At 48.4% G+C, this 17,031-nt stretch overlaps 1 protein-coding gene across 1 annotated transcript; it reads left to right on the plus strand.

The window, feature by feature from the left end:
- Positions 1-16,186: 16,186 nt before the first annotated feature.
- LOC124650109 (chaperone protein dnaJ 11, chloroplastic-like) lies at positions 16,187-16,540 on the plus strand. Its single transcript, XM_047189672.1, has one exon. It carries the CDS (start codon positions 16,187-16,189, stop codon positions 16,538-16,540), a length of 354 nt encoding a protein of 117 aa, XP_047045628.1.
- The last annotated feature ends 491 nt before the right edge of the window (positions 16,541-17,031 follow it).

Raw genomic sequence — 17,031 nt, forward strand, 5'->3', positions numbered from 1 at the left:
TTTATCCCTAGTGGCAACAGCACATCCACAACCTTAGGGGTTGTTGTCACTCCCCCAGATTCAATGGAGACATGAACCCACTATCTAGCATAAATACCCCCTCTTGGAGTTACAAGTATCAACTTGGCCAGAGCCTCTACTAGCAACGGAGAGCATGCAAGATCATAAACAACACATATATGATAGATCAATAATCAACTTGACATAGTATTCCATATTCATCGGATCCCAACAAACACAACATGTAGCATTACAAATACATGATCTTGATCATGATAGGCAGCTCACAAGATCTAAACATGATGGCACAATAGGAGAAGACAACCATCTAGCTATCTGCTATGGACCCGTAGTCCAAGGATGAACTACTCACGCATCGGTCCGGAGGCGGGCATGGTGATGTAGAGCCCTCCGGTGATGATTCCCCTCTCCGGCAGGGTGCTGGAGGAGATCTTCTGAACCCCCCCCCCGAGTTAGGGTTGACGGCGGCGGCGTCTCTGGAACTGTTCTGGTATTTTGGCTCTCGGTACTAGGGTTTTCGGGGACGAAGGAATAAATAGGCGAAGGGGCAGCGTCGGGGGAGCCAGGGGGCTCCCTCCCCACGTCACGACGCGGCAGTGGGGCCCCCCGCGCCGCCATATGGGGAGGTCCCCCTGCTGGCCTTCCTCGACTCCTCTTCGGTCTTCTGGAACACTCCATGGAAAATAGGGCCGTGGCTTTTGTTTCGTTCAATTTCGAGAATATTTGTAAAATAACTTTTCTGAAATCAAAAACAACGGAAAACGAGAACCGGCACCGTGGCGTCTTGTTAATAGGTTAGTCCTAGAAAATGCATAAAAACATTATAAAGTGTGAATAAAACATGTAGGTATTGTCATAAAACTAGCATGGAACATAAGAAATTATAGATACGTTGGAGACGTATCAATCATCGCCGGAGGCATCTACATCTCCATACCCGCTTCCGAAGTCATGCGTGAGTAGTTCATCCCTGGACTATGGGTCCATAGCAGTAGCTAGATGGTTGTGTTCTCCAATTTGTGCCTCATGTTTAGATCTTGTGAGCTGCCCTACATGATCAAGATCATCCTTATGTAATGTTACATGTTGTGTTTGCTAGGATCCGATGAATATTGAACACTATGTTGAGATCGATTTTATATTTTTGTCGTATGTTATTTGTGATCTTGCATGCTCTCCGTTGCTAGTAGATACTCTGGCCAAGTAGATGTTTTTGACCCCAAGAGGGGGTATTTATGCTCGATAGTAGGTTCATACCTCTAGTTTTCTGAAAGAGTGACAATAAATTCTAAGATTATAGATGTGTTGTTCCTACTAGGGAGAAAACAACAATGTTTTATCAAGGGTAATTCTATTGTTTACTTTACACATATTGCTTAATGCGATAATCAGTTGCTTGCAAATTAATACTGGAAGGGGCTCGGACGAGAATCGGAAGGTGGATTATTAGTCATAGACACAGTTGGATTAAGTTCTATGTATTATTCTGTAATGCCCAAACGTATCTCATAGTAATCATCTTGTCATGTATGGTCGGTATTCTGTCAATTTCCCAGCTGTAATTTATTACCCAATATCTTATTTATCTTTATGGAGAGACACCTCTAGTGAACTGTGGACCCCGGTCCTTTACTTTACACTGATAAATTCAACCACTGCAATCTCGTTCTGTTTACTTTCTGCAAGCACTGTTCTCTTTAATTACTTCAAACAAATCCTTCCAGTCGATACATTTAATATCCTAACTCAAGATAAATACTATAAAACTCTCTAATTTTGTTGTTGTTTTCCGTTAAACCTAACTAGTGAAAAAAAGAAACATCAACATGGGAGGTGAGCATGGAATAAACTAAGCAAAAAAATAACAAAGTAAAGAGATTGGAGATGAGAGAGTCCCCTTGTAGAAATCTTCTTTCTCCCCGGCAACGACGCCAGAAAATCTTGATGGTATTGCCGTGGGAGTTGGGAATGGTGCTTGACACCGTTGGGGAACCCCAAGAGAAAGGTGTGATGAGCACAACAGCAAGTTTTCCCTTAGTAAAAAACCAAGGTTTAATCGACCAGTAGGAGAAAGACGTGACTTCTGAAGGTGTTGCTAGCTGACTATTGGTAGGGCGCACTACCAGCGACAACAACAACGTGGAACCCGTACACAACACAACCAAAATACTTGCCCCAACTCACAGTGAGGTTGTCAATCCCACCGGTTTTGCTGAACATAAAGGATTAAACGTATCGAGTGGAAAGAGATGTTTGCAGTGAAATTAAAGAGAACAGTACTTGCTGAAAGTAAATAGAACATGATTGCAGTAGATGAATTTATCAGTGTAAAGTAAAGGACCGGGGTCCACATTTCACTAAAGGTGTCTCCCCATAAAGATAAATAAAATGTTGGGTGAACAAATTACAGTTGGGCAATTAAAAGAATACTGATCATACATGACAAGATGATTACTATGAGATTCGTTTAGGCCTTACAACATAATACATAGATCGTAATCCAACTACGTCTATGACTAATAATCCACCTTCCGGTTATCATCCGAACCCCTTCCAGTATTAAGTTGCAAGCACCAGATTATCGCATTAAGTAATGTGTGTAAAGTAAACAATAGATTTACCCTTGGATAAAATATTGTTGTTTTCTCCCTAGTAGCAAAAACACATCTACAATCTTAGAAGTTATTGTCACTCTTCCAGAAAACTAGATGCATGAATTCACTATCGAGCATAAAAATACTCCCTCTTGAAGTCACAAGCATTTACTTGGCCAGAGCAACTACTAGCAACAGAGAGCATGCAAGATCACAAATAACATATGACAAATATATAATCGATCTCAACATAGTGTTCAATATTCATCGGATTCCAGCAAACACAACATGTAGCATTACATAAAGATGATCTTGATCATGATAGGCAGCCCACAAGAGCTAAACATGAGGCACAAATTGGTGAAGACAACCATCTAGTTACTGCTATGGAACCATAGTCAAGGGATGAACTACTCACGCATCACTTCGGAGGTGGCCATGGCGATGTAGAAGCCTCCGGCGATGATCTCCTCCGGAAGGGTGCCGGGAAGAGCTTCAGAACCCTCCTGAGCTAGGGTTTGCAATGGCGGCCGCGATGGAACTTTTCGTGGATGGAGGCTCGGGTGTTTGGGTTTTTCCCGAGATCGTGAATAAATAGGCGGAAGGGCGAGGACGGTGGCCGCCTGGGGGCCCACAACACCCCCTGGCGCGGGCCCAAGCCAGGCCGCGCCAAGGCATGGTCTGGCCGCCCTGCGCCTCTTCTTCGCCCCCCCCTTTGGACTCTGTCTTCGTTACGGAAAAATATTGACTTCGGCTTTTGTTTCGTCCAATTCCGAGAATATTTTATGTACAACTTCTCTGAAATACAAAACAGCAAAAAACAGGAAACTGGCACTGTGGCATCTTGTTAATAGGTTAGTGCCGGAAAATGTATAAAAATGCAACAAAGTGTGAGCAAAACATATAGAAATTGGTGTAAAACAAGCATGGAGCATAAAAAATTATAGATACGTTTGCGACGTATCAATGGAGCATGAGATGAGTGGAAATATGATTTTTATGCTTAAATATTCGTCATAATTGCGTCATAATTGCACTCGTCAGTTGTCTACTTAATAACGAATCCACTATAACCTGCAAAATACACTAGATCACGAAAAGAGTACAAATAATCACGTCAATGGTTCATGTAATTCCAAGTTATTATGCTTAGCGTAGAAACCGCTTTGAAGATATTTCTTAGGTCGCACACCATAGAGGTTTTCTGATATAATTATGTATACACTATATATATATTATGCAATTGCCAATAAGGGTTCAAAACGAACTAATGTTACAATATGTATCACAATAATATTTTCAATGATACATTACAATTGTATGAGAAAAGATGATTACAAATATGCCAAATAATTAACAAATACAATATACTAGTTAAGACTATAACAAGGTAAAAGTTGTATACAAGCATAAAATTTTAGTATAAATTGCATTTATTTTAATTCCTCCTGACTTGAAACTTGTCTAAAATGGAAAATGAGACAAATAAAAATCCAATAGTTTTCCGAACACAATTGAAAGTACAAAAATGCAATATAAAGGTCATCATCGATCCTAAATCTAGAAGAATGTTATGCCAGTTATATTTCAGTATCTGATAATGTACTTAATGATCCAGCACATTTTTGTAGTTGTAGTAGGTTTAAAATGCTCCAACTATATCACCACGATAAAACACAAGTGTAATGGAATGTAGAAACAAATCAATAGATTCCGGTGCGATTTTTTCATCGTTGCCATATGTACATGTAGAAAAATCTCCACCGTCATATATTACAATATTTTGATCTAATTTTTAGTTTTTTATGCTTACTAATTTTTTTATCCTAAATGCTAAAAAGTACTCGGATGCCGTGTGTCAGTTCCAGCACTCGATTTCTAGCCGTCCGATGTGTTTGATCGACCTGCGCGTCGCGGTTGCTTCTGACAAAATCCCACCCACCCGAAAAGACCCGTCCCAACTCCCCATTCTCCCCTACGATTCCCGTCTGACCCATCCCGCCGCCGCCGGACTCCCCCGGGCTGGTTTCTCGCCGCCGCTGGGCTTCTGGCGAGCGCCGCCGCGATCTAGCCTTCTTCTCCCCCGCCAGCGCCCCCCCCCCCCCCCCCCGCCACTTCTACACCAGCCGGCGGCCTACCTCCCGATGTCGGCCCTCTGCCCCTTTCCCGGTCGTCATCCCATCTCCTCTATGTGCCGGTTCACCGTGCCTCCGCCGCCAGGAGCTGCTGGACATGAGGCGGACCTGACGCACTCGCCTGCAGAGTTGGACATGCCGTCGTCTCGAGGGGTCGTCCTGCTCGCCCTGCAGGAAGCCAAGACACCCTCTAGCTGCTGGAGCGCGCAGCCACGAGGAGGAGGCGTGAGGCTGCTGCGTTGTGTAGAGCTCTGCTGAGCAGTGAGTGAGTGCCCCATCACAGCAGCACGCGTGAAGCTGCCTGCTGCTACAACACAGAGCAAATTGAGCCGCTGCTCATTAGATTGGAGATTGGTCGTGTTCTGATTTTGCATCTACGAATTGCCTTTGTGCTGCTGCAATGATTTTCTGTTCACATGAAAGGTGAAGAAAAGATGGATATATAGACTATGTTCGGTGGTGAAGGGAGAAGATGAGGAATTGAGGATGCGTGAAGCAATGAAATGCTGCATTTTAGCCCGGACTTTTAGCCCCTCTCACCATCTATGGGCATTGCAGTTCAGTCCTTACCTATTGGCTTCAGGCTGCGACATGACATCCCAGCCCAAAGATCAATCAGCACACTTTGTCTCTTACATATTTTGCTAAGTAGCATCTACTGATACTAAATTTTCATACTTCACACATTTGCTAAATCGTGTTTTTTAGACACTAAACTGTTGTTTCAATTGCAACGCAACAAGGGAATATTGTAACTATAAACACCACAACATTGCACTTTAGTCCCTTCCGCCAAACACCGGCTACCACCCGCACTCGATGTCTTCACATATGTTCTAAGTTATATTTTTATACAGCGATATTATTGGCTCCATATATGAGCTAACTTGTATACCTTAGTAGCACTAAGTTGCATACCAATTGATGCTAAGTTGTATACACCATTATTGCTAAGCCGCATACCCCGTATGTGAAGTTGTCCACCTCTCCACGAGGGTGGCAACAAATTATTTGAAGGAGTGGTCGTACCTATAGGTACATGTATTTCCCTTTCTGAGTTATATATATCACTAGTGCTAAGTTGCATGAGTTGCCTATCACTATGTCTCAACCTCTCTTCATCTCGCTCAATTCACTCACGCCACCGATATATGCCGAGCTAGACAATACACCCACCACCGCGCCCTCTCCATCGTCCTAGTGCTCCGACCCGGCACCATTCGACCTAGCTCCGTGGAGGGTTAAGCATCGTTGGTGTCAAAGCAATATCCTATTCATCTTCTTGTAGCTCGTGTAGCGCCCCGTGTATTGGCTCGTAGGATCGGCCACATCGCGTTGATCGAAATAGAGTTGTATCGCGTGGTGGCGACTGCCATAAGGACAACAAATTGGTTTCTTCACACATGTGCTAAGTTGTATGTTTGTCGGCAAAGTATTCTTGGTTCCACATATGAGGTAAATTGTATTTTGCACCCAATAAATTGTCCGTTCACATATTAGCTAAGTCGTGCTTGTAAACGGTAAATTATTGCTTTATACATGTGCTAAGTTGCACAATCCACTATTTCTAAGTTGCATACCCAATAGTAGTAAGTTGCATACTCACTGGTGTTAAGTTGCATACTCACTGGTGTTAAGTTGCATACCTCCTATTGCAAAGTTTCATGCCCATTATTGCTAAGTTGTATTCCCTAGTGCTTTGTTGCACATTCATTATTATTAAGATGTATACCACCTAGTGCTAAGTTTCATACCCATTATTGCTAAGTTGTTTACTTCTAAGTTCTAATGCAAAGCTGCGTATCGAAGTTGCATCTCGTGTACTTTGCCTACAATGCGGATGGCTACCACTTGAAATTTCATCTCGCGTAATTTGCCTACGGTGAGGATGGCTACCACTACGTTGAAGTTGCTTACCACTATTACTAAGTTGTCTAACAACACAACTAAGTTTCCTACCGATAGTACTAAGTCTGCTAACACCACACATATGTTGGGTACCACTAATACTGTGTTGGCTAGCAATAATATAGTGAAGCTGGGCTCCATTTTCATGAACTTGCGTATCATCGTGTCTAAGTTACCTACCGCTAGTACTAAGTCAGCTAGCATTACTGTTTGTCAAATGGTGCACCATTATGGTGAAGTTGCATATCGATGCACCAAAATTGTGCATTCTTTGATATGAAGTTGTATTTTCGTTGCTACTAAATTGTGTACATTGAAAATCAAGTTACTAGCAATACTAGAAAGTATGATTCACAGCTAATTGAGTATCATAGAAACTAAGCTGGTACAAAGTATACAAAAAAAAATAGTGTAACTGTATCATAGAAACTAACTAAGCTGGTACCAAAGTATACAAAAAAAATAGTGTAACCAACTCTTTTTAGGAAGTTGCTTCTGTTATCACCAGAATTTGACCGGATCAGAGGTGTGCCGCGATTAAAGATGGGCTTGAAGGATATACATGGAAGGAATACATGAATTGGCCTTATATGCAAAGTTTGGGCTAGTTTGCCCGTGTATCTGTAATATAGTAGGATACGTGTCGATTAGATAGAGTTTGGCTCGTGCCCGGTTGGGATTATTCCCACGTTAGAAATTCTACGGACTATAAATATGTATCTAGGGTTTATGAAACAAACAACAATCACGTTCACCACAAACCAATCTAGGCGCATCGCCAACTCCCTTGTCTCGAGGGTTTCTTCCGAGTAAGCATCATGCTGCCTAGATCGCATCTTGCGATCTAGGCAGTACACGTTTATTCGTTGTTCATGCGTTGCTCGTGCTGAAGCCTTGTTGATGGCAAGCAACGTAGTTATCATAGATGTGTTAGGGTTAACATTGTTTCATAGTATCATCCGTGCAACCCTTAGACGTCTAGCCGCCCTTACACCTATCTTAGGTGTAAGGGCGGCACCCCGCTTGATCATTATTTAGTAGATCCGATCCGTTATGATTGCTCCTTGTTCTTCAAGGATTAGTTTAATATCTGCATAGTTAGGCCTTACAAACGGGTTGAAGGATCCGAGTGGCGCGTAGGGTGTAGTTTGCTAGCCCTAGACGGGATGTTCCGGGGATCAACTTCATGTTGGTTTTTAGGCCTTGTCTAGGGTCGGTTTACGATCACCGTGCGTGGCCGCCGAGGCTCAATCACGAGTAGGATGTTCCGATTATGTGGTGAAAACCCTAAATCGTAGTAGGTCGTTTTAGCTTTATTTTGATCAAGCGAGGACCACCATATATTCGTACACCTCGTACGAATCATGGGTGGATCGGCTCCTTGAGCCGATTCACGGGACAACCTCGAGAGCCGATCGAGGCTCGTATTTAATGTTTACGTGTATGCCATGCGAGGAAACTAAGCGAGGCACATCCAACACCTTCACGACCGGGTATAGGTCGGGTGGCATGCCCTTGCACCGGCATCGGACGTGCGTGCCGAGTCTTTGCGGGCCGTCGCTCGGAGGGACCCGGGGGCCGGCCGCGGTCCCGGGAGCCTCCCGGCTCTACTTGTGTTGCCCGTCGCTGCTCGCCGGTGGGTTTCGACCGCAACACATTCTGGCACGCCCGGTGGGACAATCTTCGACATCAACCGCATCGCCATCTACATCTGAGATGGCGGAAGGCACTCCAGTCACGTACGAGGATCTGACCGAGGAACTCAAGAAGAAGTATGACGAGGTCAAAGCAATCCTCGAAGCCGACCTCATCGGCTCTTTTCAAAGAACCCGCTCACACGGCATCAGGTGGAAAGGGTTCTCACCTGAAGGCACGCTCGATGGAGTGGACCTGTCCGCCCCGTCAGAAGAACGCACCAGGTCTCTGCGTCAGGAGATTAACTTCATGGTAGCTCATTCGCTGCACCGCCATTCTGAGAGCCTGGTGAACACTTTGGAGCGTGTCGCTCTTCGGGTGATCCAGGAAATCATGAGGCATCAATACTCTCCGTCAGGACCAGCTCTAGGGACTCACCAAGAAGAGATGCCACTCTAGTCCCAACCACCGCTGCCATTCGCGTTGGCAGCGCCAGAAGTGCCGAGTTCACCGGCATACGTCGTCTACAAGATCGGTGGTGACCCTAGTGACTACCAGTTCTTGCATGAGGCGCCAAAGGAGATCCCTCACGGATACACGTGCACATACGTGCCAGGCTGCGATGACTCGGGCACTCACAAACCGAGCCGCAACAGACGGGGACTTCGGAACAACGGGAGGAACTTCGGGGACAGGATCTTGAGAAGCGGACGTGGCTAGCTAAGTACGCCACCCCGATAAACCTCCGAGCCCAACTCCTGCAGGTTGGCTCGGAGCTTGAGAAGCAAGCGTGGCTGGCTAAGTATGCCACTCCGGCGAATCTTCAAAGTTCAACTCCTGCGGCCAGCACCGCGGATCGGATCGATACCATCTTGAGAGACCGGTTCGGCATGGTGCCGAAAAGGAGGGCAATCGGCTATTCCAAGCCGTACCCCAACGAGTACGAATTGATCCCACTTCCACCCAAATATCGGCTCCCTGAATTCTCCAAATTTAGTGGATCAGATGGTTCCAGCTCAATCGAGCATGTGAGCCGATATTTGGCACAGGCTGGGCACGATCTCGGCATCGGATGAGCTGCGTGTGAGGTTTTCGCACGATCCCTCACGGGATCGGCTTTCGGGTGGTACACATCGCTGCCACCGGACTCAATCCGGACTTGGAAGCGGTTGGAGGAGCAGTTCCACATGCGGTATCACTCGAGGCTTCCGAGACCTGGCATTGCCGATCTAGCACAAGTGCGACGAAGCGCGGAGAAACGGTGTCGGAATACATCCAGCGCTTCGGAACCGTTAGGAACCGATGCTATTCGGCTCGTGTGACTGAAAAAGAAGCGATCGAGTTGGCGGTGGTGGGTCTCGCATCACCGATCAAGGACGTGGCCTCCCAAGCGAGTACCCTTCACCGGCGCACATGGTGCCGAAGGCTGTCATCATATGAGCGGCGCCACCCGGATGTTTACTAGGATAAATTCAAACGTGCGGTGGTCCTGGTTGAGGCGGATGAAGACGAAGGCTCGCGGGAGATCAAGAGGTAGCGGTGGCTGAATGGACTCGGGGGCAAGCCCCGTGTCCTGCAAGTGGGTTAAGCCACATGGTCCTCCAAGAGGGTTTGACTTCGACGTGACCAAAGCTGAGCAAATTTTTGACCTCTTACTTAAGGAGAAACAGCTAAAGGTACCCGAAGGCCACAAGATCCCCACGGCGCAGGAGCTGAACAGAAAGTCATACTGCAAGTGGCATAACACATACTGCAAGTGGCATAACACGTTCACCCATGCCACCAACGACTGCAGGGTGTGGCGGCAGCAGGTCCAAATGGCGATAGAACAAGGGCGTCTAATTTTCAGCCAGTACGCCCTGAAGGTCGACACACACCCCTTCCCCGCCGTTAACCTTGTGGAGTGCACTTACCCTGGAGGGTGCCAGCCAAGATTCTCGTTCAACATCAACATGGTAGGACACGGGCACCACTGCGGTAAGGACGGAGACGAGGGCGAGCTGCTCTCATAGCAAGGACACAGAGGAAGCCGTTCCACGCGATCGGCTCCGGCACGATGGCAAGCGCTACATCACAGAGGGAGAAGTGAGGAATGTGCGATATCAGCGACCTCTCTCTGATCACCTCCTCAACAAATATGTGAGTCAATACGACCAACGCCGACGATACAACAGCGAGGACGAAAGAAATCGTCTGGCTAGGGACGCCAGGAGACATCGTCGGCATGATCGCAATGAGGAGAGATATGAGCGCCACGCCAAGGAAAAGTCGAGAGAGCAAGACGACATGGATAGGCACTGGGACTGTCCCTTCTTCGGACATCTGCTGGGATTCGGGGAATGAGCCGATTGCCTACAATCGGCAACTGCCCAGAATGTAGACAAAATAAGAAGGATGCAGCTAACGTGTCCGTGTTCAAACGTCTAGGGCCTCTCCCGCCTCGGAACAAACACGCTGAGTCCTCTCGGGTAGAAGATCTCGAGGAGTTAGAAGACGATGATGAAGAAGAAGAAGAAGATAAGTACCACCGGCCAAGGTGGTGCCATGATGGACTCAGCCGTTTCCAAAAGCGTAGGGTTCAGCGACTACGTGGTTTGGAGGAAGCCGAAAGGTTATACCTGCACACGTTAAGGAAGGCGCGGCCTGATCTGGCCGCAAAAATTCAGCGAACCCTGGACGAAGAAGGTCGACCACAAAGGAAAGAGTGGCGCCCCGAGACAAAAGAAAGCCGATGATGAGACATCGGTGGCACAAGCTATGGTGTTCATCCTTCAGACGGAGTTTAGTGCTCCGAGGATTAGACGAAGCACCCGTGGCGCAACTTGGCTGCGGCCCACGGCCGGTTATCTTTGAGAAGCCACGAGAAAGAAGCTACGGACACACGAAGGCCTTGTACTTGCGAGGCTATATCAATGGGCAGCTGTCAACAAGATGTTGGTGGACACCGGAGCGGCGAGTCAACATTATGCCATACTCCATGCTTCGTCGGTTGGGACGCTCTAGCTCGGATCCGATCAAGACCCACGTTACATTGAGCGATTTCAACGGCCAAGCATCGACGCACAAGGTGTTACGAACGTGGATCCGAGCGTAGGAAGGAAAACCATCCCTACGGCGTTCTTTATTGTCGATAGCAAGAGCACCTATCTTTGTCTCGCTAGGGAGAGATTGGATCCACGCTAATCTGTTGCATTCCATCCACGATGCACCAATGCTTGATACGAGTGGGATGGAGATGAAGTAGAGGTCGTCCACGCAGATGATTCAGCCGAGATTTCAACGGCTGGCATGAACGTTTGGGAGACAACAGGCCAAGAGCCACTCTCAGGCATCAATTTGAACGACTACGAGCGCATCGACGTCACGAAGGACGGGGTTAGGCTGGTCTTATCCACCGGCCTGACCGTTTAGCAAGAACAAATCTATGGATGAACGTGGCGAGGCCGATCCTTGTGATCGGCCCCAAAGATCTATGGACAAACATTGCAAAACCTTCATTGAGCGATTCAATCAACATGGAGGCCGATTCCAGCAATCGGCCAAAATTATCTTCACCATACGTTCCGCCTATGTTCAACGTCGATCTAATGGGCAACGGTTTTACGTCGGGCGATGAGCTGGAAGAAGTCAACATTGGTCCTAACGGAGCCGACGTTCAAATACGGTGCCTTGGCTAACTACGAGCCGATATCCGCGAGTTACCGGCGAGAATCGGCTCGGGGGGCACCTAATCAGATGAACATGTGCGATACATGTGCAGTAAAAAGTATTGGGGGCCGATAGAAAAATCGGCCAGTCATTCTCACGATGTACAGCCGATGCACGGACATCGACTTTAGAACTAAGGAACAAAGCCGATGCACAGCCATCGACTCTAGTACAAATTACACAAGATCTACCAGCTGCGTGTTCAAGACGCGGATTTCGACCAAGTCGGCCTTCAGTTCAGCTTCGAGGCCTTCTTCCTTGAGGGAGTGAACGATGAGCTGATTTCGTAGCCCGAACCTTCTCTTCGAGAACCTCCAACTCTTTGCGCAAGTATCGGTTTTCAACGGAAGAAAAGGTGATCGGCTCTTGTGTATCTACTGTCGGCTTGGCCAAGTTGGCCACCTTCTCAGCTACACTCGTAGGAATGGCTAGGACCAGAGTGGCTGACCGTTTCTTGGAGGCCAATGGTGGCAAGTCTGGTTGGCTCTGCGTGGTGGATTTCTCAGATTTGCTTGAGCTTGGGTCCATTTGTACGAGCTGTGCGTCCTCACCGCTATTCTCGCCTTGACTGAGGCTCGGGGGGCAGCTGACCTGGTAGATGCTCTGTTTTTAGAAGCCGATTGGGGTGTCATCGGTTGGTCCTGCGTCGCAACCTTCTTCAAAGATGGTGAGTTCTTGCAAGAAGAGGATCACTTTGGAGGCTGGTGGGAGGAATTTAAGGGCTCTCTTGAAGGCAAGGGTCTTCTACATTATCCACCAGATCTCAAAGTCATCAGTCGAAGAGTTGAAGGATAGATTGTGAAGGACCGATGCGTTGCCATCGGCTCATTGAGCATTGGCTAAGTGGACAATCGACAAAGTCAGTATGAGGGGAAATCGGCTAAATTAGCTTAAAGGAAATCGGCAAAATCAAATTGGGGGAAATTCTTCATTGATAAACAGGATTTCTTACATAAAGAGCTGATTGCTCTCAAAAGGAAGTACTAGGGGATACATTGCCCCATCTACTACTACGATCCTATGCTAAGGGTCCTATCTACGGGCCGTCGCCGCCCTCGTCGTCGCCGTCGTCGCCGGCTGTCGGCGCTACTCCCGGCGGGCTCGTCGTCGGCTAGCTGCGGCGGCCGCCGGCAGGGGCCCTCATTGTCCTCGTCCTCCTCGTCAGCGTCGTCATCGTCGGCTGTCGAAGTCGCTGAGGTTCCCCGGCCAGGGGCAGAAGCGCTTGGCCGGCGGTTCGTCGGAGGAGGTGTCGTCCTCCTCCTCCTCCTCCTCCTCCTCCTCCTCAGAGGAGGTGAAGTCATCCCAGGAGAAGCGATCGTCATCGCTCTCCTCCTCCGTTTCCCCGTCGGCGAGGAAGCGGAGGTCACTTTCCCCGTCGGTCGAGGACTTGTCGTCCTCAGACCGGACGGAGAAGTCGTACCTGGACTCCTCCCCGGCTTCGATGGCGCGGCGGATGTTGGCCGCATGGGCCTCCTCCGGGTCCCACTCCGGCGTCGGCTCGCGGGAGGAGGAGGATTGGGTGGAAAGACCCGATGAGGCGAGAGGAGGAAGAAGACATGGTGGCGCGAGGAGGGCTTTTGGAGTGCTAATGCGAAGGGGATGAAGAAGGAAACTGTTTGGAGCGGTTAAATAAAAGGGGATATAGTGGAGATTCAATGCCACAGCGGTTTCGAGGAAGTGGTGCCCAACAAAAAAAAAAATTGCCAGGTCACGCGGAGAAGTGGAAGAGGCAAGGCATCATGATGAAGGATATTGCGACGGTTCTGCTCTGCCACGACATGACCCGACGAAGAAAAAGCAGAGTGATTTTGGAATTGTCATTTCCAAAACCAGGGGGCATGTGTTATCACCGGAATTTGACCGGATCGAGAGGTGGGCCGCGATTAAAGATGGGCTTGAAGGATATACATGGAAGGAATACATGAATCGGCCTTATATGCAAAGTTTGGGCTAGTTTGCCCGTGTATACGTAATATAGTAGGATACGTGTCGATTAGATAGAGTTTGGCTCGTGCCCGGTTGGGATTATTCCCACGTTAGAAAGTCTACGGACTATAAATATGTATCTAGGGTTTATGAAATAAACAACAATCACGTTCACCACAAACCAATCTAGGCGCATCGCCAACTCCCTTGTCTCGAGGGTTTCTTCCGGGTAAGCATCATGCTGCCTAGATCGCATCTTGCGATCTAGGCGATACACGTTTATTCGTTGTTCATGCGTTGCTCGTGTTGAAGCCTTGTTGATGGCGATCAACGTAGTTATCATAGATGTGTTAGGGTTAGCATTGTTTCATAGTATCATATGCTTTCGTCCGTGCAACCCTTAGACGTCTAGCCGCCCTTACACCTATCTTAGGTGTAAGGGCGGCACCGCTTGATCATTATTTAGTAGATCTGATCCGTTATGATTGCTCCTTGTTCTTCAAGGATTAGTTTAATATCCGCATAGTTAGGCCTTACAAACGGGTTGAAGGATCCGGTGGCGCGTAGGGTGTAGTTTGCTAGCCCTAGACAGGATGTTCCGGGGATCAACTTCATGTTGGTTTTTAGGCCTTGTCTAGGGTCGGTTTACGATCACCGTGCGTGGCCGCCGAGCTCAATCACGAGTAGGATGTTCCGATTATGTGGTGAAAACCCTAAATCGTAGTAGGTCATTTTAGCTTTATTTTGATCAAGCGGGACCACCATATATTCGTACACCTCGTACGAATCATGGGTGGATCGGCTCCTTGAGCCGATTCACGGGACAACTCGAGAGCCGATCGAGGCTCGTATTTAATGTTTACGTGTATGCCATGCAGGAAACTAAGCGAGGCACATCCAACACCTTCCCGACCGGGTATAGGTCGGGTGGCACGCCTCTGCACCAGCATCGGACGTGCGTGCCGAGTCTTTGCGGGCCGTCGCTCGGAGGGACCAGGGCCAGCCGCAGTCCTAGGAGCCTCCGGCTCTACTGTGTTGCCCGTCGCTGCTCGCCGGTGGATTTCTGACCGCAACAGCTTCTCCATAATACTAAAGTTGCTTTTCCGCAATAACTGAGTTGGTTTTCGAAAAAAAAGTTTGTCGGAACATATACAAATGGGATCTAGTTTTAAAGATCTTGTCGTGAGAAGCCCAACAGTAAAAACGGATCACAATTTCGACAAATGGTTTAAAAGTTATAAAAAAATTTAAAAGAAATCACATGGCATCAAATACACGTACGTGTAATCTTCATGTGCTAATTTTTTTTAGAGGGAGTGCTTGGATGGACTAACTAGCACCCGAGTGCTCCCTAGCTGTGTCCTTTTTTTTATTCTTTACAAGTGCACGCTCAAGTTTTTTTGTTGCAGGGTAACAAAATTGTACTAATAAATAAGAGTGGTATTACAAGTCCTAAATACGTAATGCAGAATAGATTCTGGTCCTAGCTATACATCAGTACTGTCATTAGTTCTACCACATGTGCCTTGCTATGTTCTGCGATCTAAATGTTATTCGCAAAAAAAAGTTAATATAAAAGTTAAAGTGTAAATAGTTCATCTAGTCACGGCTGGAGAAAGAATCAAGATGCTAAAAAGTAGATGTAGACGCAACGGATCCCAGATATTTTGATACAACTGTGTATTTGATCGGATCTAATTAAGTTGTTCACTTAAAGATAAAGTTGATCCGGTCCTTGAAAAAAAGTACTCCAGGATGTAGACAGCGAGAGCATTTGCTTCTAGATGCAAATCATTCCATGCGCTCCCCACCGTACTAGGCGGAGTGATGTCGGCCGAACCCGCGGGCGCACGTCTCCATCGTGCAGCGAATCAGCGGGCACCGCCGCGGGGAAAGCAAGCAGGCAGGCAGGATTATTCCGAATTGACGTGGAGCCCAAGGTCATGGCCGGGGCGGATCAGGCACCCACCGGAACACCGACGGATCGTCCTTATTCAAGCCGACTTCCAAACCGCCGAGGCAGATCACGATGATGCTGCCGCTGACTCACACCCGCCCTCTCGCGAGAAACAAACGGCGCCAGCTCAAAGCAATCTGCCGCGTTTTAAAGAAGAACCTGGCGGAAGCCAGCGACATACCCACCTCACCTGCCTGCTCTTCCTCCCCCCACCACCAATTCTGCGTTCTGTCTCGCCGTTCCTCTTCTCAGATCCACGGACTCGTCGTCATCCATCCTTCCTTCCCGCGCTTCCACACGCCATGATCGCCGCGCCTCCGATGACGCAAGCCCCGGCGCCGGCTGCAGCGACAGCCGGGTTCCGTCGGCCCGCCTCCCGCCGGACGGTGCGGTGCGCGGTAGCCGTCGCGTCCGCGGCGCCGGCCGGCAGGTGCACACTCTACGAGGTGCTGGGGCTGCGCGCCGGCGCGACGGGCGGCGAGATCAAGGCCGCGTACCGGCGCCTGGCGCGGGAGCTGCACCCGGACGTGGCCGGCGCGGCGAGGGACGCCTTCATCCGGCTCCACGACGCCTACGCCACGGTCTCCGACCTGGACGCCCGCGCGCGCTACTGGGGCCGGCCTCGACGTACCTGGGAGACCGACCAGTGCTGGTAGATCCGACCTCGCCTCGACCGGCAGCTTCGGACCTGTGAATACCAACGCCCGCACGGCCGCACCGCACTCGTTGGCCGCTCACCTGACATTTTTTTACTACGGTGAACACCCCGTACGCCTGTGTACATCTAACCCAGCACCGTCCTCTCTTCTGCCGTTCTGAATGTGTAGTCATCTTCAGAAACTTGGTAGAACTAATCTTCGAAGATATGTATGTAATCCTAGTAGCAATGTGATCGATCCTAGGTTCAGAATTGAAGAAACCGGACTCTACCCTAGAAAATGCAATGTGTTGAGGCGCTGAAGTAGATCATAGGAGGACGATCAATGTACCAAAGATTCGGTAACTCAGTTCGGCTACCAAGCGTCTACATTTGCAAGGCATGTTTGATGAATGCTCCTCCCTAGTAATATCATACTACTGTCCATGACGGGCCAGGCATGAGGTGGCTATTTGGAGTGGGCGGGCGGGCAAACCATCTTTGACGCCC

This window comes from Lolium rigidum, chromosome 1 (assembly GCF_022539505.1).
Source record: "Lolium rigidum isolate FL_2022 chromosome 1, APGP_CSIRO_Lrig_0.1, whole genome shotgun sequence".
NCBI lineage: Eukaryota > Viridiplantae > Streptophyta > Magnoliopsida > Poales > Poaceae > Lolium > Lolium rigidum.

Bases quoted from the DNA above. Each gene is read 5' to 3' on its own strand.
- LOC124650109 (XM_047189672.1), top strand. From the start codon at position 16,187: ATGATCGCCGCGCCTCCGATGACGCAAGCCCCGGCGCCGGCTGCAGCG.